Here is a 26,296-nt window from a genome sequence, read left to right on the forward strand (position 1 = left end):
TTAGGGAGGCGGGAACGAGCTGGGCTGGTTTTGAGAAGCAGTGGGGGGAGGGGACGAGCTGGGCTGGTTTTGGGATACAGTGGGGGAAGGGGAGATTTTGAAGCTTGTGAAGTCCACATTGATACAATTGGGCTGTAGGGTTCCCAAGCGGAATGTGTGTTGCTGTTCCTGCAACCTTCGGGTGGCATCATTGTGGCACTGCAGGAGGCCTGGTATCAATGTGGAAACCCTGCAGCCCAACGTTATCAACGTGGACTTCACAAGCTTCAAAATCTCCCCTTCCTCCACTGCATCCCAAAACCAGGCCAGCTCGTCCCCGCCTCCATAACCTGTTCTTCCTCTCACCTATCCCCTCCTCCCACCTCAAGCCGCATCTCCATTTCCCACCTACTAACCTCATTCGGCCTCCTTGAACTGTCTGTCCTCCCCGGACTGACCTATCCCCTCCCCACCTCCCCACCTATACTCTCCTCTCCACCTATCTTCTCCTCTATCCGTCTTTGGTCCGCCTCCCCCTCTCTCCCTATTTATTTCAGAACCCTCTCCCCATCCCCCTCTCTGATGAAGGGCCTAAGCCCGAAACGTCAGCTTTTATGCTCCTGAGATGCTGCTTGGCCTGCCATGTTCATCCAGCTTCACACTTTGTTATCTTGGATTCTCCAGCATCTGCAGTTCCCATTCTCCTTGAACTGTTTGTTTCCCCCATCTCTTCTTGGACATGCTCATTGTCATCAGTCACCCTTTGGCACTATAGCCATCTGATCATTTTTCATGCTCATGCCTAGGTAGTGACAGCCTGCAAATCATTATTGCTTTTTGGAATGAGGGATGAGGTCATGGTTTTCTTTTCTTCTATGTATGAGTTGTACTCGCATTCTGGTATAAGTGCTGTCCAGGTTAATTGTTATTTGGAGAGTTACATGCAGGTATTCAACAAGGAGCAGGCATAAGCCCTTCAGCCTCTCATGGCTAATAGGATTGTGACCTCAACTCCACATTCCAGCTGACATATAATAATTTCTGATTCACTTGTTAACTAAGAATCCTTCTTAGTCTGCCTCAAAAAATGTTCAAAGATACTGCTCTACTGCTCTGGGGATGAGAGTTTAAAGCGTTAAGATCTGCTGAGAGAGGAAAAACAATCTCCACTTAAGTAGAAGACTCACGAGTTTTTAAACTGTGTCACCACTTCCAGCTTCTCCCAAAACAGGAGGGATCTTTTCAACATCCATAGTGCCATACCCTCTCAGGATCATTATGGCCACCTCTTATTTCTCTAAACTAAAAATAGATACCAGCTCAGCCTGTCTAATCTTTTCTCATAACATTCCACCCCAAAAATCAGCTGAGTGAATGTTCTCTGAACAACTTCTAACGCATGTATATCTTTTCTTAAATAAGGTGACTACAACATACCTAATGACCTCATTCATGCCTTTACAGCTGTAATAAAACATCCCTACTTTTATGTTCCACACTCCCTGTAATGGATGACAATGTTTGCTGTATCTGGATACTAGATTCAAGTGAGCCAGGAGACTGATTTCTGTCTGTATCTCAAAGTTATGTAATCTCTCTCCATTTAAGGAATGTGCTGCTTTTCCATGCTTCCTGCCAATATAGGCAAGTTCACATTTTCCTTGTGGACCAAGGAGCTGCAAGTTATACTCTTGTGAAACCCAATGGAATCTGATGTTGATTTTTGTGCTGCTGCTTAAACTTAACTTCTATCAAGCCCAAATCACAGATTGTAGCCTCTGGTCTGGCAGAGTTATCAGTTATAAGAACAGAAGAAATAAGAGTTGAAGCAGGCCATTCAGCTCCTGAAGCCTGCACTGTCATTCTAAAAGTTTATAGTTGATCAACTCTGGCTTCAAATCCTCTTTCATGTCAGCTCCATGTAGTCCTTAACTCTCTGATATTTCGGAAATTTATTGATCTCCTCTCAATATTTTCAGAGATCTAGCCTCCACATTATCTGATGTAGAGAAATCTGGACAGTTACCACAGTCTGGGGGAAGAAATACTTTTGCATCTCAGTTTTAAATGAGTGGCCCCTCATCCTACAACTACGTCCCTTAGTTCAAAACTCCCCCTTTAGTGGAAACATCTACCATGTCAAGTTCCTCAGAATCTTGAATGTTTCAAAAGTATTCTCATTTTTCTAAACTCTAATAGGTAAAGGCCTAATCGGTTTAGCTTTCTTGTTGTGTTAACTCCTTTACCCTAGAATCAGCCTAGTAAATCTTTTTTTAAACTATTTTCAATGTCAATATGTCCTTTTCTAAATATGGGGATCAAAACTGTATACAGTATGCCAAGTATGACCTCAATAGTGCCCTGAACAGTTGTAACAGGACTTCCCTATTTTTAAACTCTGAACCCCGAGCAATAAAGGACAAAATTCCATTTGCCTTCTTAATTACTGCTATACCTGCATGTTAATTTCTTGTCTTTTATGCACTCGAATATCCAAATCCCTTCTCCAACTCTTTCTTCAAACCACTTTCATTGCCCTCATTTAAGGTGAGGACACTGGTTTGAGATCTGAGTTGCTCTCCTTCAAACTGAATTTGAAACTCTACCATGTCTTGATCACCAACTCTTGGGAGGTCCTATCCTATGAGGTCTCTTATTCATCCTGTCCGATTACACATTACTAGATCTAAAATAGTCTGGAAAATTTCTAGGTAGGTTGTGCAACATACTGATCTAAGAAACAATTCCTGATGCACTCTACAAATTTGTCTCCCCTATTACATTTGTCTATCTATTTTGTTCAGTTAATTTGCAGAGAAAGGTCCCCACGACAATTGTAGTGGTCTTCTTTCATACCTTCATTATTTCCTAATTTATACTTTGTCAGTGATTTACAGATTACCCCACCCTGACTTCTTTCCCTTGCTCTTCCTCATTTTCACCCAAACTGATACTAAACCATGATCTGTTGCACCTATTTCACTAGTCACATTCACTTTTTGCCTTATTTTAATTCTGGTTTTAATTTCTCCAATGCTGTTATGCTTATATTTTCTGCCACAAATGGTAACGCTTTGATTATTGTTCATAAGGTTACCATGAAGGACCTCCTTCTCAACATCTTACCAAGTGGTGACCCTCAGGTTAAATCACTGCCAGCCTTCTCTCTCTAACGAGAGAGCAGCCTTATGGTCTGAGAGGGCTATGACCGCTTTACTTTGCCTTTATTGTTTGCCTTTTCACTACTCTGCACCACTTCTCTCTTGTTTATTTATGATTCTTTAATTTTTCCTTCTTTTAAATCCTCCCCCACTAGTTTAAAGATCTATCTACAATCCTAGTTGTAAGATTCACCATGATATTGGGCCAGCATGGTTCAAATGGAACCCGCCCGGAAGGGTCAGATCTCTCTTTCCCCAACACTGGTGCCAATGCCCATGAATCAAAATGCATTCCTCCAATCTTTGAGTCATGCATTTACTTCTCTAGTCTTATTTACACCACACCATTTTGCTTGTGGCTCAAGAAGTAATCCTGAGATTATTACCTTTATGGGCTTGCTTTTCAATTTAGCAGGAAAGCATTCATCATCCCTCAGCAGAACCTCTTTCCTAGTTATACCTATGTCATCGATATCTACATGGACCAGGACAATTGGATCCTTCCCACCCCAGGTTCTTCTGCAACTCAGAGGAGATGTATGTAACCAGGGCATCTGGTAGGCAACACAGTCTTTGGGACTCTCTGTCTTTGCTGCAGAAACCAGTAATAATTCCATTATTTAAGCTTTTCTGTTTCATCTGACATGTCATTGAAGAAGACATCTCACTACAGTAAAGGGGCTTTTCCACTTGTTTAAAAGAAGCACTTTGTACCCAGATAGTGTGCAGGCAAAATAACATTTCATTTCATCAGGATGAAGACTTGTTTATAGGAGTGGCCTTTGGTATTCAGTGTGAGAACAATGTCTGGAACAGCCTAAAGATCATAACAGGAAGTATTCTACAAACACTAAATCATTGTGGTTGTTCAGAACATTAGCTGTGATTCAAAGTGGTGCCTATTTTTAATCACATTTTGAAGGTAATATCGTAGATAACCATTGAGCATAAGTGGAAGAATGAATAATATATTAAGGTCTGCTTTACATCTACTGCAAGAAATTCAGATTTAGGTTAGTTTCTTCTTTCTTAGTATCTAAGATTTTGTTGGACGGGTGAGCAAGAACATTTTACCACTGGCAGTCTGGTTGATTGCAGTCACGTATCTCTGAAGGTTAATCACTTTTTCTGGCTATTTCTGCTCTTATGCTAGTCCACTATCTTCCCCTGGGATGTGGTTTGTGTTTTGGCGTTCTATGTGCAGTGTGTGTGTATATTTATAGAAAGAGGTACTTTACTGATGTTGTAAAAACGTTGTTTCTTCAGTTCCTGGCAGGATTAGAATTCACTCATTGGGACTAGTGTATATTCCACAGTTCTAAAATTTAGTTTCTAACAGTCAGTGTTCAACTTCATTATGGAGAAGTGTCTGGTGGGGAGTTTTATGACAGCTGGAATTTGATCTGCTAGTGATAATGTACTTTTTATATGCAGAAATTGTGAACATCCAGAGGTAAGTTACAGGCTAAAGAAAGAATTAACTTGCATTTAGATTAGATTCGATTCGATTCCCTGATTAGATTCAATTCCCTGCAGTGTGGAAACAGGCCCTTCGGCCCAACAAGTCCACGCTGCCCCTTGGACCATCCCACCCAGACCCATCCTCCATAACCCACACATCCCTGAACACTACGGGCAATTTAGTGTGGCCAATCCACCTAGCCTGCACATCTTTGGACTGTGGGAGGAAACCGGAGCACCCGGAGGAAACCCACGCAGACACAGGGAGAATGTGCAAACTCCACACAGACAGTCGCCCGAGGCTGGAATTGAACCTGGGTCCCTGGCGCTGTGAGGCTGCAGTGCTAACCACTGAGCCACCGTGCTGCCCAATGTGGCACCTTTCCTATTCTTAAGATGTTTGAATGTACTTCGATTCAAATGATTTACTTTTGACATACTAAAGGATCTGTTGCATAAGATCAGTACTGTTAAGCTGTCCTCATTGCAGATGTGACTTATAAGGAAAAGTTTGGAGGAGGTGAGAGAGGAGAAAAAGTATATAAAGTGTTGTTTCATTCAACCTCTCACCTAACAGATAGCATTTCTGATAATTCAGTATTCCCATACCAGTGCACTGAAAGTTTTAACAGTTTAATATAGCACTATTGATAACTCACTGAGATGCTGCTTGGCCTGCTGTGTTCATCCAGCCTCACATTTTATTATCTTACTATTGATAACTCAGACTGGGTTACAGATTGGCTGGTTATAGACCACTTGTCTGAAGTGCTGCAGAATTAGGCAACTGAACTGAGGTTTTGTTATCAGATGAAGGCAGCTCTTTTCTGGTCTGTTCTTTATGAGTACTGAATTATTAGCCACTGTACCATCAACCTGATGCATCTACTTGTTAAACCATCAGGGTGATATTAACTTCCATTACTTAGTGACAGTATTTAAGATCTACAGGAATTAGTTCTTGCCTTGTTAACATTGGTTTCAATTTGAAGGACTGATGTGCAGGCTCTGATTAGCACCATCCGTGGATTTATCTTTGAGACAAAGAATGCAGCTTGGGAATTGGTGATGCAAACCTCTGATCCAATCTGGGTGAACTGAAGACCTCTCCCTTTATTGGGTTGCTTTGTGAGAATAGTTCTTTGGCTGTATCTCAGTCCATGGAACTGCTGCCTCCTTTATCCCATGACTGTTGTAGCTAAAGTGCATTTGAACTAGCAGAAGTAATATATATGTCAGGTTACTATTCTTTACTGTTCAATCTTCTTCCCACTTTCTGACATTGCTGATTCTTTGCTAGTTTATGATTTGGCAGAAGCTTTCAGGCCTCTAGTACTCTGATGGCTAGTGCTCCTATGTGAATCTAGACGGATCAATCAATCAATGGCAATCTGCTTTATTTCCTACTGCTCGACTATTTGATCATCACCTGCCTATGTTGTTGAATTTTTACACTTCCTTTTCTACCAATTCCTCCAGGTATTTGTACACCCTGGCTGTTCTATCTTCTTCTTATTTCTCTCATTTTGCCTTCTGCTAACACCACTTATCATTTCACCATCTCCTGCTTTTGTTGCAAGCACTTTCCTAGTCCTACTCTTTCATTTTCTCTAGTTTATTTCTCCTCGTTAAACTTTTCCTTATTCTTCTGTTTTGCTTTCTAACTGCTGTTTGCCTGTCATATCTTCCAGTCCTGAAGAAAGGCTTGAGAGCGGAAACTTCAGCTCCTGTTTTCCAATGACTGCTGACTGAACTAGTAATTTTTACAAGCTTTTCCTGCTTCGATTTTCAGATTTCTAGCATCTGCAATATTTTGCAAGTTTTGCTGTTGTCGAGAGGAACATCACAGCCAAACCAAGCTGTCAATTATCCCTCTGCAGAAGGGGTCCTCAAAAGTAAGAGCTAGCTGATGTACTGCCTGCTTGTTTCTATTTTTCTCTGGCTCAAGTATGACACAGCTTGCACCATGTTCATACCATCTGAGGTCAACTAACAACGCAAAACAGGACTAAATTATTGAGATTTCCCTGGTGTGAAAGTCTCAGCTACACACAGGACGGTGCATGTGCCAGTTACACAGTTGTTAATATTAACTCCTCTGTTCATGCAGTCAATTGAAAATTGCACTCAGTCAAAACATATATAAGGTCACATATGAAGAATGACTTCCAGTGTGATGGTTGGTGGTGTCCATGGGATTGAATTGCCGTGTCAGAGAAGGGGAAAAGTGTGTGTGAATTAGTCTACTGACAGTGACATTTCTGCCAGCATCCCCAATCTGGTTCATTTGTACAGGCACTAATGTTCAAGATTGTGTTAGTGATAATAATACGCCAATATAAGCCAGATATCAATATTTTGATTTTACCCATCTCTAACTCTTTTGTGTGACTCTCTAAATCTCTAATCCTACGTTGTATGTTGTGTTTCATCTCCACTCTTCAGTGCGTCTCAGTGTCACCTCTGTTAAATTTTACACTGGAGCTGATTTGTTATGTTATTTGTGTGACGACATGCACTGGATGAGCACAAATTTCCTCCAGTTAAATATTGGGAAATCCGAAGGCATTACCACTAATTCTACTCCAAAGCCGCCCACTCCATTCCTCTCTCTGTGGCAAAGGAATAGAGAGTTTGAAAATAGAGAAAATGGTCTCTAAATGATGGAAAGTTCTGGGAGGATACAGGGTTTGCAAAGGGGAGAAAACCATTTAAAGCTTTTCAATAGAGTGGAATACTCACCGAACTGGGAACAAGTAAATGGAGGTAATGAGTTCTTTGCAAATTAATGTGAAGTCTCTAGACTAAAGCCGCAGAAGTTCAAGAGCTATATATGGGGAAAATGTAGTGGATGGTATTGTAATGGACATTTTGTAATTTAACACAGAACAGTTATATTTCATAAAAATTTGCATTTATGTGTTATCACATCTCAAAACATCACACACATACTATGAATTGTTTGAGGTATGTTAGGAGCAAAAGTGCAATGGTTTAACTGTGACTTCACCTGTCAGTGGAAAGTGTGTTTAGGATAATGGCTGTTAATTTACAGAAGTTCCATTTTGTTGCTAACTTATATTGTTTATTGTGTCTATTTAAATACTGACACATCTAGGAAATTGATGCTTTCATTCTGTGTTTTGGCTTTATGTTTAAACACCGCATGATGTTTATTATGGATATTGACAAATCTTTCTCATGCTGCTCCAGTGTTAGACCAAATCACTTGTACACAATACAGCAAGTACAATTATCAAGTGCTTGCATCACTTTGTCAAGAAGTTATTAATACTTAAAACGGAGCCCCCGAAAACTAAAAAGTGTTCCTCCTAAAATCAAAAGATGGCCATTGAGGTATCTCAAAAGGAGCCCTTAGTTGGGGAGAGCTGGTAGAGAGGTGGAGAGATTCTGAGGCCTGAGTGGCTCAGAGGGGAGCAGCTGGTAGTGTTGAGTTCTGAAGATGGGGCACAGGACTTGAAATGTTAACTCTGCTTTCTCTCCACAGATGTTGCAAGACCTGCTGAGTTTCTCTAGCAATTTCTGTTTCTGTTTCATACTTCCAGCATCTGCAGTTACTTGTTTTATTTGTATTGATAGTGGTGGCTTCAGCGATGATAGTGCAATTGAATATGAAGGGGAGGTGGTTAAATTCTTTCTTGTTGGAGATGATCATTGCCAGGCACATGTGTGGCACAAATGGTACTTGCCACTTCTCCTTGATACCATAATTCGTCAAATACTAACTTGCTGTCAAGGGCCGTCACCTCTTGTGATCAGCTCTTCTCGTCCATGTTTGGACGAAGGCTGTAATGAGGTCAAAAGCTAATACATCCAAACCAGTGTCAATGAGCAGGTTATTGCTGAGTAAATACTGCTAGCTAGCAGTGTTGGTGACCTGTTGTGTCTTGCTCCAGCATAGGTACAATCTTACAATACTTGCCCTTGTTTCCAAATCCCTCCAGGGTCATGCCCCTCCTCTCTTTGTAACCTCCTTCATCACTACTACCCTGACATTTCTGCTCTCATCCAGTTTTGGCCTCTTGAACATCACTGATTATAATTATTCTGGTGTTGGTGGCTATACCTTCATCTCCCTAGACCCTAACATCTGGGAAAAATAATTTACAATCAAGAAATTGAAACCATATTTCTTTATAAGAGGTGCTAAAAATTTCTACTGCCGGCTACTGAACATAAAATTATGGCACGTTCAAAAAGACGACCGTGTGAAATTCAGCATTGTTTCAGAGTCAGTGTAAGGGATTTTATGGGAGTGACCCAATGTTCTTCTGTTCACTGAATCACTTGGCCTCTGTGTATTTTAGTTTGTTTCTACATCCATCCCCTGCCTTTCAGCAGGTTTCTGCTTCCATTTCCAGTCATTCAGTATCTTCCTGACATCACCTCCAATATCTCACTGGGGGTTGAATTTTATGTGCCAGAAACCATTGCCAGGCCAACATCATCTTGAAGGAAGAGGCCCCACATGAATATTTAATTAAGTGGGAGGCAAAAGGGGCTGGTGTGAGCAGAATGTCAATTAACACAATCATGAGCCGACTGGCATCCAATATCCTTGAGCCTGCTGTGGTGTGATGGAGTTTCTGCTGGTCTCCTCGCCCTCTAAATCCACTTAGCAAAACCTTTCAGGTTTATTAGTGGCCTTCCATGAAAGGGAGTGGTGCTTGCTATCAGGCTGCTTTCTATCTATTTGAGGGAACTTGCAATGGACAGCAATCACCAAAAGCCACCCCTCTTCCCTTGCCTCTACTCCCCACATTTCCTCCCATGGCCAGCATTTTGCCTTCACTCACTTATTGCCTGGGATGTTTCTGCCACCCTTGGCCGCAATTAAGTACAGTGTCACCAGGAAATAGCAATTAAGTGCTGCTGGCCTCTGATTGGCTGCAGTTCTCAGTGGGCAGAACTTTCACCGCTGGAAGCCTCAATCACAGGGAAAGGAATTTCATTCCATTGGATCACCTTGTGATTCACCAACGAGTGGATGATACTATCACCTTCACCTTTAAACTTTCATTGTGTCTTCCCCGCTGTTGGAGAGAAATTATAAAGTATTGATGCACTCAGAATACAATCAATTAGAAATAACTAAACCTAAAGTCAGCTTCCACTCTTAGGCTCCTAATCCTATTGTAAAAACACATGAAAATGTAATATCTTGTTGAATTGGTGTAATTAGGCTTTTAATAGCTAAGAAGTCTGGAATTAAGGGACTTTTGTGGTGCAGTGATAGTATCCCTACCTCTGAGCTAGGAAGTCTGGGTTCAAGTCCCAACCTGCTACAGTGGTGTGTCATAACATCTCTGAACAGGTTGGTTAGAAAAAGTTTTTTAGAAGTATGTAATTACTGCTGGATATTATCACTGGTCCTGAAGGAGTAATTTCACATACTGAATGTCAAATTTCTCCAACATGGTAAAAAGCTAGAATAATCTTTTCTAAAAGTTTATGATAATTTAGCTTATATCTTCATTCGATGCATATATTTAAATGATGAACTTATAGCAAAAGTAGCAGGGGAGTAGGGGAATTATGGATAGCAACGAGCAGAAGGGGAGAAGGGCAGATGAAGCAAACAGCAAGTGGGCAGTAGCCAGAAGGCTCTGATGTTGCACTGTGTTGTGATCGTCGCCATCTGTATGTGCACAGGTGGTCAGCTGTTATATTCTTTGGCATCCTGGTGCTGTCAACACTCAGTCTGAACTTTACAATCCAAAGTGGACAAATGTGCTTGTTTTGTCTCTGTGAGCTTACTTCAGTGTAATTAGTGGCTTATCCTGCATGATGGAATTGCAGTTACTGGATGGAAATCTTCTTGACTAGGTGCTAGATCCAAACTGGCATTGGGAAAGAAACTATCCACACCACAGAAACCAATAAATCTTTGTGGACAGTGATAATGGGAACTGCAGATGCTGGAGAATCCAAGATAATAAAATGTGAGGCTGGATGAACACAGCAGGCCCAGCAGCATCTCAGGAGCACAAAAGCTGACGTTTCGGGCCTAGACCCAAAGGGTCTAGCAGGATGCTGCTGGGCCTGCTGTGTTCATCCAGCCTCACATTTTATAATCTTTGTGGACAACTTTCTTTCAGGTTACCAGTGAGCACTGTTATGTCACCACTGACAAAACCTAGTCCATTACCTTTCATTGTAGTTGTTTTTAACTTTGAATCCACTAACTGTCTGAAGCTTGGCTTTGGGGATGATAATCTTTTAAAGAAATGAGAAATGAATGGTGAAATTTGTGCCTCTCATTCTGAAGAATGATGGTCTTGGGGAACAGAATGCTTTATATTTTGGCACTGAGTTTCAGGATCAAACACTTCCACAATGGACATGATAGGGTTAAAGTCTACCCTGCATTTTTACTTCAAATCAGAAGCAATCTGAAACCAAAAGAACATTTCACTGCACCAGTGTGAGAATTTCCATCTCCTATACCAGTCACCATATTGCTTGATTGAGTGCAGCTGCAAATTTAGGGGCAATTTTGTGCTTTTGTGAGTTTGCTAATTCAGTGCTGGTTTGAGGTTGCTCAGGCCTCTTAATTCACATTAGAATCTTGCAACTGGCATACTGGTATACTCAAAGATGAAAAGCCAGAATAAAAGCTTGTGTTTTATTTCATTCTACCAGAGCTGCTTCTTAAACACTCCACAATGAGAAATCATTGCGTAGCAATTACACTGCATTATGTAAGCTTGCTTAACTATATGCTACATTGGAGCTGCATTCAAAATTTGCCATGTTTAAAATATGGTTTGAATAAAGCTATATAAGGTCAAGAAAGCAAAATGATTCATAGAGTCTTTAATGTTTCACCTCAGTCATTTGCTTCTGCGTGCTTACCCATTTTCCCATTCTCAGGAATGTTTTCTGCAGTTTCAATTATAATATCCATCAGGTTGACTAGGTCTCCATCATTGAGTGAGAATCTTGAATCATTTGGAGGCATGGTGTCATATTTCAGATGTGTCTTCATATTGATATCACTTGTGCAATCAGCAGTGGTCATGGATTGAGTGGTTATATTGAGGTACTTGGAGGATGTGCCCATTTCAGAAAACCCCAGGGAAGGTGAGCTTCCTGCCTTATAATCGCTGCCAGAGATCGTTCCACTGTCACTTAGTACCTTTGACCTCCCCAGCATTGGGGAAGACACTGGTGTGAAGGAAAAGGTGGATATGTTTGGGCCACAGCCTGGTGTGTTCAGTGAAGGAATTGAAAGGTCTGGACTGTTGACTTGTCCAAAGGGTTCAAGTGTCAGTCTAGGATGCTTGCGAGCTCTGAAACCAGTGCTTGTATTGAGCTTTTGTTTGAATTCGATTGGCTTGTCTGTGTCTGAAGAGCTGAATGTCAACAAACAGGATGGGCTTTCAGGAACCAGTAGTAGGTTATTACTGCTATTAGGAATCATGCTGCTGGATGTTGGTATAAGAGTCTCTTTACTGTTTCTGGTACTTGTCGCAACTTCGTCTTCAGATGCAATGTTACCACTTTCCACTGCTAGGACCTTTGCAGATGTTTCATTCTGGGAGGCTCCTTTATTGGCATGAATAGTGTTTCCCTTGTCCAGATCATCAGGTTTGGAGGCTGACACGTTGCCATTGCTGCCTTGGTTTCCACCTGAGGAGACTGAGATGTTAGCCAACATAGAGGGTTTCTTTAAAGGGATCCTTTTGAGAGGAAATGTCATGGGAATAGATTGGATGGGTGTTTGAGGTGCACTATAGTAGCCAGGTCTGTCATAAAGTGAAGAGGCGATGAAGCTGTCGAAATCCCTTGCCTCACTATCCGAGGCAACACAACCTTGGGTGGACCCTAAAGGTGAACGAGAGGATGAGGAGGCTCGGTGAATTCTTGCGAAGGGTCTATTTGGAGGGAGACTTCCTGGTTTATGGAAGCCATTAGGTGTTGATTCTGAGCTCAGGAAACTGTACATAGCAGCCTGTGATAAAGCACTATTCCTCTTCCTCATCAGATTAATTCGAGGAGTGGATCTGGAAATGTTCTGCAAGTTCGTTGATGGAATTCCTAGAAGTCGGCCTAAGTTACTCAGAAGTGGGGTGGCATGGTTTACTTCTTCATTCTCATTGATCTGTTCCAGGGGCTGGAACTCCATCTCCTCTTTAAGCATGCTGTAATGGATGCAAATATACATTTTCAGCAAGCTGATATAATCCAGTATGTTGTATTTCTCAAAACATAAAAAAAGCGTATTTTCTCAAGGTTTCACAATTGGCAAAGTTGTTGTACAGCTGACCTTGATGGAATAGAATGCACCAAATTAGATCCTCCATATTTTCCCACCTCAATGGAATGGAGTTAGCCTCCATGTTCTTTGACTGAGGAGAAATACATTCACCACAATATGAAATCTGATCATTCTTCAATAATTTTCTGTGGATGTAAAGTTCACTAAATTGCATGATACACACTTCTACATGGACAAGATTTTCCCTATGGGTGAACCATTAAAGGAAGATGTTTGTAGAAACAGTAATTTCCCAGCATTAGTGCTGTCTCTCACCAATAGCATAAAAGCAATGTTAGTGTTATTTACTGGAAGTAACAAGGGTCTTGCCCACCAGTTGGGGAGCTAGCAAGAGCTCTGTGACACCTCTTTCCAGGCACTTAAGTGGGCAGTGGTGGACCTTCCCCAGAATCCTACATCCCAGCAGACAGAAATCCACTTGACAAGAGCTTCCAGTCATCAAAGGTTAGCAGTTCCTTACTGCTTATAGTTTTAGCAGGGAGGCAGTGTCTACTGCTGGCACTTTACACCTACCTCAGGTCTCAGATTGTTGATGAACTCAGGTATAGCTGAATGATAACGGGTGAAGTTCAGAGGATGGGAATTCCAACAAATGCTTCTAACTTATCAAAGAATGTAAGAAATATCTTTAGAAAAGTTGTTTTTAACCTCATGTGGAGTGTACCTATCCGTATTTACTTTATATGCTGCTTCTGAGCAGTAATATATTGTACATAAATCTAACAGTTAACTTTTACATATCCCTTTTGGTCTAAAAGGTGCTTTTACAGCTTTTTGAAAAGTACGTGGAACATGTGGCAACTCACATGATCACCAGTGGCTGATATCTCAGAAAAGAATAAGATCATTGTTAATCGTATAACACTTGGATAGCACTGCGTATCAGCTCACAGTCTGCTCATGGAAACTGCCGGGAGGTACTTGGAGCCCTAAGGCCCTGGTGGAAACTGAACACATTCCTTAGGATCCAACTTCAATCCACAGGGTGAAAATTGGCATTCTAGTAATGGCGTTAATGCTGTGGGATAAGGAGAGGAAGATCAATCAATTTCCTGCTTTTACTCTCATTCCTATGATTCAACGGCTGGAAAACGTCGGTGTGTGTGATCAGGTGAAGATGTTGATTGCGAAGATTGTTTATGCCCTGCCATCGCTCAATGTCCAACACAGAAAGAATGGGCAGTTGGGCAAGGTTCTAGAGGAAGGAGGAATGAAGTTCAACAAAGATGGCAGCAAAGTACAAAAGATGGATGTAAAAATATTATTGTTTCAGCCTCACCTGACTCACTTTCTTGTAACTAATAAGTATCTGGCATCCTATGTCTTATACATCAGGACAATGTCAAAGAGATAGTATTAAATCTACACAAATTATTAGTTAGCCAACAGTTAGAATAGTGTCAGAGATAGCAAGAACGGCAGATGCTGGAGTCTGAGATAACACAGTCTGTAGCTGGAAGAACACAGCAGGCCAGGCAGCATCAGAGGGGGAGGAAAGCTGACATTTTGGGTCAGGACTCTTCTTCAGAAATGTGTGCTCTCTTTTGAGCACTTGGAATTATACCAAGGTTTTGGAAAGTATGCAAAATAGATTTCCCAAGTATTGATAGACTTTATCTATAAGCAACAGTCGAGAAACTGGGGCTTATTGTATCTGAACAAAGAAGAGATCTATGAGAAGGATTTTTACAAAGTAATCAGGAAAATAAAATCTATTTCCACTGGTCAGTGAGTCAGAAACTAGAATGTGTAAATTTAATACACTTGGAGAAAGTACAGAGAGAAAGTTAAGGAGAAAATAATGTTTACTCAGTGTTGTTAGGACATGGAATGCCAGTTGAATTTTCTCAGTGCTGCCAAAGTTTGTAACCAGTGGTGAGACTAGTAAGGCCCAAAGCCTGGTACTAAATTTCCTTTATAGCTTCTCTGCTGAATCAGTGTTTATCTGTGATGGCCACATAATGAAACAGTCTGCTGATATTTATTGACCAGGTTCATTATATGAAGAATTACTATATAGTTACAAAAGGGTTAAACATGATTTCACATCTTTAGAAGAGGAAGAAGAGAAGGTAGTGGTATGTATGGATTCTTTCAAGCTTGAAGTGGTTCAGTGTGAATTAGGATATTCATCTTTTTGGGCTAAGCAGAAGAATTTTGTTATATAAACAATATGTAGTTTACTTCACAACCGCAACTGTTTACAGATTATGAACTACATTATTACAGTGATAGGAGCACCCTAACCCCAGACCTATGCCTTACAAGCTCCTTCTTTATACTATCTGAGTCCCTAATGACATCATCACAGTGGGTGACATTTATTGTACTCAGTTAATTATGAATATTTTTATATCTTTCCAGTCCCATCAACAACATTTACCCCCCAGCCCATTATCCTCATAATGATTATACTGTTTTACATGTGCTTATATATTTGCATTTGCTACTATCTCATCTTCCTCCAAGATTTTGACTTTGAAAATTCAAATCTGCATGTTTCACCATTTTACCCAAAGATGTTCTCCTCAGACTTGGAAGGATGGTAGTTTGTTGGGTAGAAGATATTTGACTTGGACTGTCTTCCTGATAATCTGAGGTCCGTGGCTCCCTCTTGAATTGAACGGACTTTAATCCCTTGTAATTCTTTTATGCATGACTTTGATGATGTACACCTATCCTTTGCAGCTGTCAGGGTGATCCCTACTGTTGTAGGTGTTATTTTTCTTCTCATGTTTTGGGTCTCTTCTTAGTACTGTCATCTTTGGAGTTGAATGGACTACACCTTTAATCTGTGTCAGTGGAATTCTTTTCCTAATCTTTGTGAAAGTTCTGGATTTTGATACAAATGTTAGTATGTCAAAATATTTTGTCTTGGTTACTGATTTTGCCGAGGAGAACTGTGCATTTGTCTTCAAAATGTTTCACCTTTTTTTAATCTCTTTGTTTGGGTAGTACTTTGGCATTTTGCTTTTCTCTGGCTGGCTTCTGCTTTGGCACATTTTGTGAAAGTGACATATTTTCTTATGATAAGGGCATTCAGTTTTAAAATCTGAGCACTATTCACATATTTGATATTTCTTTACTCCATAGATCTGGCAATGGCTTTGTCTCTGTCTATCCTGCATGCTTCATACGTTTATCCGTATGTCTTTTGTACTTAAGAAATGCATAAATTCTGTAGCTCTCTTGTGCCAAGTTTTACCTTCTCCTCATAGGATTGACCTGCTTTCCTTCCAGACTTCCAAAATTACTCTCCAACTGGTGAATGGCTTTCTCTTGGGTTAGTTATTTTTAACTGTAATTAGTCTGACAAAGATTCACCAGCAATGCCTGCAGCAATCTAGTCTTGTATGATTCTGACTATAAATCACAATAATTACTGCTCTCCACTAGCTTGTAGAGACCATTAATGGAAGCATCTATGGATTCACCTGCATGCCGCACTCTTTTGTTGAATCTTCCCCTTTCAAGAATTTTACTGCATCTTAGATTTAAAGAATTATCAAAGGCCTTCGGCACCATTTGGAATGTGTGCGATATTTCAGTATGGTGAACAATAATATCATCTGCAGTACTTCCAATTGTGTGGAGAAGTGTATTTTTTAGTTCTGTTCCCGACTTACATTCCAGCTGAGACGTGATTCTATACCTGAAGCATTGTGTCCTCAAGGATGTCTAATTATGTATTCTATTTTTCCCATCTTTGAAATTAAATCTTTCTGGCAAAAACATTTCTGATACCATAACTTCCAAAAGTGTTCAACTATTTATCTTTTTTTAAAGATTATTATTTTTCAGTAATGGTGGTTCTTAGGTGATTTAGTTCTAGACGGGAGGCTTTTCCTGTATTTTATGGCTGTAATGGAGACTTACCCTCTCCTTGTGCCTGTAATGGAGACTTACCCTCTCTTTGTGCCTGTAATGGAGGTTTACCCTCTCTTTGTGTCTGTAATGGATTTTTATCTCTCTGTGTGCCTCCCTTAAAAACCAAAAGAACTGCGGTTGGTGTAAATCAAGTAAAACAACAAAGTTGCTGGAAAAGCTCAGCAGGTCTGGCAGCATCTGTGAAGGAGAAAACAGAGTTAATGTTTTGGTGACCCTTCCTCAGAACTCAGACCCAAAACGTTAACTCTGATTTCTCCTTCACAGATGCTACCAGACCTGCTGAGCTTTTCCAGCAACTTTATTTTTGTTTTTTACCCTCCCTTTGTGCCTGTAATGGAGGTTTACCCTCTCCTTGTGGCTGTAATCAAGGCTTTCGCTCTCCCAGCAGCTGTAAATGGAGGCTTTCTGTGTTTCAGAGCCTCACTGTGGGTCCTGCCTTTTTCTACCTGTTACCCAAAAGAAAATTGTGTTAAACCAGAATCTCAAATTTCTACAAATTATGCAGTGCTTATCTGATTAAGTGGCCAAGTTAACCATCTCCTCAGCTCTCTGCTCCTGAAGTATGAATTTCTCTTGTGAACTTTACTGCTTAATTTTTCTAGCCCTACCTTGTTCTCTCTGTGGGCTGTGGCACTGACACTTGATCAAAGCTGCAATGTTTTAAAGATAGATAAGGGTGGCACGGTGGCTCAGTGGTTAGCACTGCAGCCTCACAGCGCCAGGGACCCAGGTTCGATTCCCGCCTCGGGCGACTGTCTCTGTGGAGTTTGCACATTCTCCCCGTGTCTGCGTGGGTTTCCTCCGGGTGCTCCAGTTTCCTCCCACAGTCCAAAGATGTGCAGGCTAGGTGGATTGGCCATGCTAAATTACCCATAGTGCTCAGGGGTGTGTGGGTTATAGGGGGATGGGTCTGGGTGGGATGCGTCAAGGGGCGGTGTGGACTTGTTGGGCCGAAGAGCCTGTTTCCACACTGTAGGGATTCTAATCTAATCTAAATAAATGACAGCCCTTTCAGCCTGAATTACTGCTGCATTTACAGTTTCTACTTTTGCGCAAGGACCATTTGGTTTTAACTCTCACAACCTTCAATTTCTGGTCAGTCGCTGCACTGGCTCAGGTCAGAGCCAGGAGACTCCTACAGAGCACCACTTCAATGTGCAACCTGTACCCCTGCCTTGGAACTGACGATTTCCTCTGTCCCTGCACATCATCTGTCAGGTCTGTAACGCTCTCTGTATCATCCTTTGAAGTATTTTTCTGCACTGTGTGTTGCCATGTTGCTTTTAGAGTACACTTTTGCCAAGAATTAACTGTACCTGTTTAGCTCAAAGTCTTCTGGATCACGAGTGTGTTCTTTTTGTCCACCTTTGAGCAATGTATACAAGAGTTGAAACAATGGCAGAGAAAGATAGAGGAACAAAAAGATTGTGGAAGAAAGTGAAGTACAGAAACAGCTCAGAGATTCAATTTTGGAGTAATGATATGAGTGGCCCTTCCGAATATACCTGATCTCTCTGGAGAGTCTCTATCTTTGTTTAGCACATTTTCCTGAATGCAGAGACGAGGGTAAGAGCCCACCACAGAACAGTGGCACTTGCTAAGACTTACACAGCCACAAGCCTCAGATCTGCCTTGTTTGATGCCCACTCTCGGGAATGCCACAGCATTTTGGAATTCGGAGATAACAAGGTGTAGAGCTGGATGAACACAGCAGGCCGAGCAGCATTAAAGGAGCAGGAAAGCTGATGTTTTAGGCCTAAACCCTTCTTCAGAAATGGGGGAGGGGAAGGGGGTTCCGAAATAAATAGGGAGAGATGGGGAGGTGGATAGAAGATGGATAGATGAGAAGATAGGTGGAGAGGAGACTGGCAGGTCAAAGAGGTGGGGATGGAGCCAGTAGAGGTGAGTGCAGGTGGGGAGTTAAGGAGGGTCTAGGTCAGTCCAGGGAGGACAGACAGGTCAAGGGAACAGGATGAAGCTAGTACGTAGGAGATGGGAGTGTGGCTTGAGGTGGGAGGACGGGATAGGTGGCAGGAAAGACAGGTGAGAGAGGGGGACAAGCTGAGCGTGTTTTGGGATGTGGTGGGGGAGGGGAGATTTTGAGGCTTGTGAAATCCACACTGATACCTTTGGGCTCCAGGGTTCCCAAGCAGAATATGAGGTGCTGTTCCTGCAACCTTTGGGTGGCATCGTTGTCTCACTGCAGGAGGCCCAGGATGGACATGACGTCTGAAGAATGGGAGGGAGAATTGAAATGGCTCGTGACTGGGAGGTGTAGTTGTTTAGTGCGAACTGAGTGTAGGTGTTCCGCAAAGCGGTCCCCAAGCCTCCACTTGGTTTCCCCGATGTAGAGGAGGCTACAACGGGAACAGCTACAGTACACCACATTAGCAGATGTGTAGGTGAACATCTGCTTGATGTGGAAGGTCTTCTTCGGGCCGGGGATGGGGGTGGGGCAGGTGTAGCACTTCCTGCGGCTGCAGGGAAAAGTGCCGGATGTGGTTGGACTGGAGGGGAGTGTGGAACGGATAAAGGAGTGCTGGAGAGATTGGTCCTTCTGGAAAGCAGATAAGAGTGGGGAGGGAAAAATGTCTTTGGTGGTGGGGTAGGATTGCAGATGGCACAAGTGTCAGAGGATGATGCGTTGGATCCAGAAATTGGTGGGGTGGTACATGAGGATGAGGGGGACTCTGCTTTGGTTGTTATTGCAGGGAGTATTGCGGTGTGAGGGATGTGTTGCAGCAAATGTGGGCAACATGGTCGAGGGCGTTCTCGACCACTGAGGTGAGATGTTGCTGTCCTTGAAAAACGAAGACATCTGAGATGTTCGGGAGTGGAATGCCTCATCCTGGGAGCAGATGCGGCGGAGGTGAAGAAAGTGGGAATTTGGGATGGCATTTTTGCAGGAAGGTGGGTGGGAGGAGGTGTATTCTAGGTAGCTGTAGGAGTTGGTGGGCTTGAAATGGATATCGATTTCCAGGTGGTTGCCAGAGCTGGAAACAGAGAGGACCAGGAAGGAGAGAGAGGTATCAGAGCTCCTCGTGGGAGCATGAGGTGGCGCTGATACAGTGATCGATGTAACAGAGGACGTGATGGCATTTAGGGCCAGCGTAGGTACGGAGGAGGGATTGTTCCATGTAACCTACAAAGAGGCAGGCGTAGCTTTGGCCCATGTGGGTGCTCATGGCCACCCCCTTTGCCTGTAGGAAGTGGGAGAAATTGAAGGAGAATTTGTTGAGGGTGAGGACGAGTTCATACAAGCCGATGAGGGTGTCAGTGGAGGGGGACTGGTCGGGCCTGCGGGACATGAAGAAGCGGAGGGCCTTTAGGCCATCTGCATGGGGAATGCAGGTGTAGAGGGACTGGATGTCCATGGTAAAGATGAGGTGCTGGGAACCAGGGAATTAGAAGTTTTGGAGGAGGTAGAGGGCGTGAGTGGTGTCATGGATGTAGGGAGAGAGTTTCTGGACCAAGGGGGAGCAAATGGAGTCGAGATAGGTGGAGATAAGTTTACTGGGGCAGGAGCAGGCAGAGACAATGGGTCAGTCAGGGCAGTCAGGTTTGTGGATTTTGGGAAGGAGATAGAAACGGGCAGTGGGGGGTCAGGGAACGATGAGGTTGGATGCTTTACCATGGACATCCAGTGGGTGGGAGGTCACCTGAAGTGATGAGGTTGTGGATGGTTTGGGAGATGATGTTTTGGTGGTCGGGGGGTGGGGTCTTGATCAACGGGGCGGTAGGAGGAGGTGTCGGAGAGTTGGCATCTAGCCTCGGCGATGTAGAATTCTGTGTGCCATACTACACCTGTGCCTCCCTTGTCCGCAGGTTTGATGGCGATGTTGGGGTTGGAGCAGAGGGCTGCACGTTCTGTGGGGAAGAGGTTGGAGTGGGTGAGAGGCGTGAAGAGGTTGAGGTGATCAATGTCTCGATGGCAGTTGGAGATGAAGAAGTCGAGGGAGGGTCGGAGGCCTTGGGGTGGTGTCCAGGAGGGGGTGTGTTGGAGGTGGGAGAAGGGGTCAGTAGGGGGCGGGTTAGGCTCATGGTTAAAGAAGTAAGTGTGGAGGTGGAGGCGACGGAAAAACTGTTCAATGTCCAAACGTGACTGGTAATCGTTGATGTGTGGGTGGAGGGAGACAAAGGTGGGCCCTTTATTGTGGACTGACTGTTCGTCCTCAGTAAGGGAGAAGTCTGGGAGGGATGGTGAAGACTCATCAGGGCTGGGTGCTGCTGTCTCCTCGGGAGCTGCTGGCTGTGGAGTTGGTGGACGGAGTGACATCACCGTTGGTGGTGGCGGAACGGGGTAGGCGGTGGCAGCAGCGGTATCGGCAGGTGCGGCCTCCATGTCTGTGGCATTGGTCTTGGAAATGGAGGCAGTGACATTCGCTGTACTGGAAGTGTTGTACCTGGTGGTGGAGGATGTGACATCATCCATGGGTGCTCCGCAAGTGACCACATGGCCAATGGTGGTGGGCAAATTGTGGGGAAGGTCCTGGGTAGGGTTCGTGATTTGGGAGGTGGAGGAAGCCTGTTTTGGGTGGTAGGCACCAGTAAGTTTAGTGTACTTATGGTTTTTAGTGCCCATTTCCCCACCCATTGAGATTCTGATTTCACATGTACCACCTCAGACTGACCATATATCAAAGAAAGGGATCCATAGTTTTATTAAAAATATCACACCGTAAGTGCATTCTGAACGCACTGGAAACATATTACTTTATCCACTCTTTAATGGAAACTTAAGTAGTTAAAAATAAATGGACTACCATATAGAGTGAACTGACGCCACTAATCTCATTAAGCTATCTCAGCTGATCTGAATTTTAAACTACTATGTTATCATACGGCCATCTGCTTATGTTCTACTTCGACATATGAACCACAGTTATGCAAATTCAGCTCTTCTGCTGAGGTGCTGGAAATTTATGTGCACATGAGAGCCAGAAATATGTGTTGCTATTGGCAGGAACTCAAGCTCTGGGTGAGCGGAATGAAGCCAAGCAATAGAATCATGCTCCACATGGCAGCATGGTGGCTCAGTGGTTAGCACTGCTACCTTACAGTGCCAGGGTCCCAGGTTTGATTTCGCCTGTCTGTATGGAGTTTGCACATTCTTTCTATGTCTGCATGGGTTTCCTCTGGGTGCTCTGGTTTCCTCCCAGTCCAACGATGTGTACATTAGGTGGATTGCCCGGGGATGTCCATGAGAAATGCAGGGCTACAAGGACAGAGTGGGCAGGGTGCTGGGGCTGGGTACGATGGTCCCCTTCAAAGGTTTGGAGTGAATTCAATGGGCCAAATGGCCTGCTTCCATAATGTAGGGATTCTATGATTCCTCATTGTGGTGGGTGCCTTCCCTAAGAGGGGCTGTTAGGGGCCAGCTTGTAAGTGTGGAGAGGGTCCTGGGGTGTGAAATTAGATGAAGGAATGGAAGTTTCTACTGTGTATACTGTTAAGAACAAGTTCAGGAAAAGGAGCTGGGCTCTCCTAAATAATTGTTCCTTCCCTCCTATATGTTTACTGACATTTCTCTTTTTCTTGACATTGCTTTTTTACCTTCCAATAAAAGATAGCAATGGACAAGAAAATCAAACACACTGCGCATGTATAAATGGCCAATTGCCATGGTAATGTGCGGAATGTTTAAGCATGTAGACTGTGCCTCACCTAACAGACAGGTAACTACTGTCACTGTAATTGTATATTTTTTTTCTTCCTGATTCATAAAGAATTTCTCTGTGGAAATAATTTACCTGATATCAAAAGTGGAGCCCAGGAAGGAGGTTTTCCGGTGTTCAGTAGTTGCTGCTGTGTATGGAGGCCTTGGATCATTGTCATTCCAATATTTATCCCTCTCAAGAGCTGGTAAATTCTGATGCATTTCATCCACAGCCAGGAGAGAAACCTGAAAAAAATTGTCAGAATGTATAAATTATCAACTCAACTGAAGAACAAAATCTCTGTACCACTACCTAATCAATAACTCACAATACTGAATAAGCAGGAATCCTTTGAGTCCAGCAAGCTTTCTTCACAGTGCTGAATAAACACAAATTCCACATAGTTACATGTTAAACTTAATTAACCCACTGACTAAGCATATTTTGTTTAGAGTTCTGAACAAGAATATGGGTTACTGTTTATTCAGCAGCTTAAAGTTTAAGCACTGTGCCAACGTTCATAGTTCCTTGTTATTCTGTCTGAGCCTCGCACACTTTTACATTAGAAATACAGTCATCAAATCAGAAGAATCCAGACAACTATGAAAAGATTAGCCATTATATAATGCGATAATTGCAGCTACATTTAATGCTATGCTCTGCTTTGTTTTGCTTCAAGATTATTTCACATCTCCATTCCCATCAATTGGAAACAGTGCTCACACGATGAGTGACGAAGGTAATTTTATATACTTTTGGAGGCTAAAAGCCCAACAATTCAACTTATCCGTGAGTAAAGACATATTAATTTGATCTAATAAAGATAAGACTAAGCTCCAATCAGCTTTGATCCCTGGAAGTTTATGGTGCCAACAATCTTGCAAGAGGAAGATCTCCAATGCTGGAATCTCAATGTTCTTCAGTTCATTCATTGGCAGCTAAAGCTTCTCTAACAGAATGCTAGGATTTATCCAGACTAAGGTCCTACCAGCTCAGCTCAATGGAGTTCAAGATTCCATCAGCTGGACTATAAGACATTAATGTCCATTGACCCACTAAATCATGAACCAGGTTCAACAATTATAATTCATCTATTTACATTTATTCCTATATTGGAGATGCATGCCATTGGCTAAGCCAGTCTTTATTGGCCATGAAAGTGGCTAATCACAATGACTTTGAAAGTGGTGGTCAGTGATCTTCTAAAACTGCTGCGATCCACAGATAGTAGGTCTTCCTACTATGTGGTTAAGAAAGGAGTTTCAGAATTTTGACCCAACGACAGTGAGGGTACAATGATATCACTACAGGTGATGTGTAATTTGGGAGGTAACTTGGATGGTGTTCCCAGGTATCTGCTGTCCTTGTCTATTAAGGTGATAAAGATCAAGTGTGCAGAAGGTGGTGTCAGAGGAGCCTTGGTGAGTTGCTGCAGTGCAGTTTGTTGATGGTACACACTGTTGCGACTGTGCATTGGTGATGAATGAAGCAAATGTTGAAGATGGTGAATGAGGTGCTAGTCAAGTGAACTGCTTTACCCTGAATGGTGTTATGTTTCCATGTATTGTTGGAGTTTCTTCCATCCTGGCAAGTGGTGAATATTTTATCACACTCCTGACTTTTGTTTATAATTCATAGCCAGGCTTTAGGAATCAGTAAGTGAGTTACTTACCACTGAATTCTCAGTGTCTGAGCTGCTCTTGTAGCCAAGCAGTTACATTGCTGATGCAGTTCAGCTTCAAGTTAGTGGTAACTTTCAGAGGTTTCACTGAATGTCAAGGTGAGATTCTGAATTATTGTAGATAGTCATTGCCTGGCACTTGTGGTGTGAATGTTGCTGGCCTCTTAGCAGCCCAAGCCTAAATGTTATCCAGCTGTTGTTGCACATGGACATGGACTGCTTCATTATATGAACATTGGGCAATTATCAGAGAACATCCTCACATTTGTCTTTATGATGAAAAGAAAGTCATTGACGTGGTTGAAAATGGTTGAGCCTCATGATAAAGTTCTAAGCTTAAACCATTGTCATTGTTTCTGCCATTTCCCATTGTACGCAAGGCTTTACTATCTATAAATGGTCCAATGTCTACAACAGTAACCAATCATTACTGTGCATTACATGCTCACAGATAGAATGCTACAGCCATAACAAATGATTAACTTTTCCGAAACTTCCCCTTTACTGACAGGACAGTAGTGGGTATTTAATCTTCCAATTTCTGAACAGTAGGTATCTATAACAGTTTATTGAATACCTGGAAATTTCTGTCAATGAGCCAATTTGCCTCAAAGTCATCATCATCCTCACCGAATGGGTTAATCAGTTGCTCAGCAACCTGTGAAGATTCAAACAATTATGTTGAATGAAACTGGCCTTTCAGGTTTATTATTTTTCCTGGTTTCCTTTGTTACATGTACTGAATATAGAGAAAAGACTGGCCATATTATCGATTTCTCTCTTGCCTTTCTGAAGATGTGGATTCTTGATCTGCTAAAAATTCACAGCTAGAGTTCATTCTAGAAAAGTGTGAGGTCATGCCATTTGGAAGGAAGAATCAAAAGGCAAATTATTATTTAAATAGAGACGTCAAAAAGAGCAGCAGAGAAATATCTGGGTGTTCTTGCATGAAACACAACAAGTTAGCATGCAGGTGCAGCAAGCAGTTAAGAAAGTGAATGGGATTTTGATCTTCATTGCAAGAGGTGGTGGGGGGGCATTGGAATTTAAAAATAGGAAGTTTTATCATAATCGCACAAGGTATTGGTGAGACCACACTTGAAGAATTGTGTCATAGATAATGGGAACTGCAGATGCTGGAGAATCCAAGATAATAAAGTGTGAAGCTGGATAAACACAGCAGGCCAAGCAGCATCTCAGGAGCACAAAAGCTGACATTTCGGACCTAGACCCTTTAAGGGTTTTTATTATCTTGAAGAACTGTGTGCAGTTTTGGTCCCTGTATTAAAAAAGGAATATACTGACATTAGAAGCTGTATTAGAAACATTAGTAGGCTGACTGTGGAATGAAGGGGTTGCTTATCAAGAAAGACTAAATAAGCCTAGGCTTTATTCATTGGAGTTTAGAAGAATGAGGGGTGGTCCTATTGAAACATACAAGGTTGGAGTGATAAAAGCAAAACACTGTAGATGCTGGAAGTTTGAAACAAACAGAAAGAATGCTGAAGAAACTCAACAGATTTAGCAGCATCCGTTGGGAGAAATAGAGTTATGATTTTGAGTCTAGTAATGGTTCTTCAAAAGAAGGGTTATATCAGACTAAAAACATTAGCTCCAAGATTCTGAGGAGGTTGAGGCCCAAGGGAGGCAGTATTCATCCTCAATGCTGAAATTCAATCTCAGTCGAAAGGACTCAGAATTACAGAATTTTACCTAATGCACAACACTAATGATTGTTTAACAGCTGAAGTAATGCTACCTGTAACCTTCCCTGCAATAGTTGTAACATTCAACTATCTACTATTTGTGAACAATGAAATTGACCCATATATCTGTTTTCTTTAATCTTTATTTTTTGGACTCACCTCATTTCTGATCGATGTGTTGCATTGGTATTTCTTCTCATGTGTGGTAATTAACAAACTCTTTGAGTTCGTTCAAGAAGGCTTGATTAAATTGGCCCTTTAAAAGCATAAATTTAGCTTGGTCTGGGAGAGAGGTACCCACAAGGGAAGGGACCCTTTTCAAATTAACCTTGTTGCATCCAACTGAGGGGATGGGTGAATAAAGAAGGGGAGTCAGTTTATCCCCCTTTAGCCAGGAACTTAACAGTTTGGGGTGTCCCGTCTGGAAGTGTAATGTATTGGGGAACCTTACCGTGTGTCAT

General features: G+C 42.3%; 1 protein-coding gene across 2 annotated transcripts in view; it reads right to left on the reverse strand.

The window, feature by feature from the left end:
- Positions 1–26,296, reverse strand: part of LOC125459241 (bestrophin-2-like) — a 70,159-nt gene that overhangs the window by 17,091 nt on the left and 26,772 nt on the right. For both annotated transcript variants that reach the window (XM_048545420.2, XM_048545421.2), the window contains 3 exons: positions 24,707–24,787; positions 22,542–22,693; positions 11,478–12,766 (listed from right to left, as the gene is read on the reverse strand). In XM_048545420.2, coding sequence (XP_048401377.1) covers positions 11,478–12,766; positions 22,542–22,693; positions 24,707–24,787 — 1,522 coding nt within the window. The remainder of the gene's footprint in view (positions 1–11,477; positions 12,767–22,541; positions 22,694–24,706; positions 24,788–26,296) is intronic.

Source organism: Stegostoma tigrinum, chromosome 17 (assembly GCF_030684315.1).
Source record: "Stegostoma tigrinum isolate sSteTig4 chromosome 17, sSteTig4.hap1, whole genome shotgun sequence".
NCBI lineage: Eukaryota > Metazoa > Chordata > Chondrichthyes > Orectolobiformes > Stegostomatidae > Stegostoma > Stegostoma tigrinum.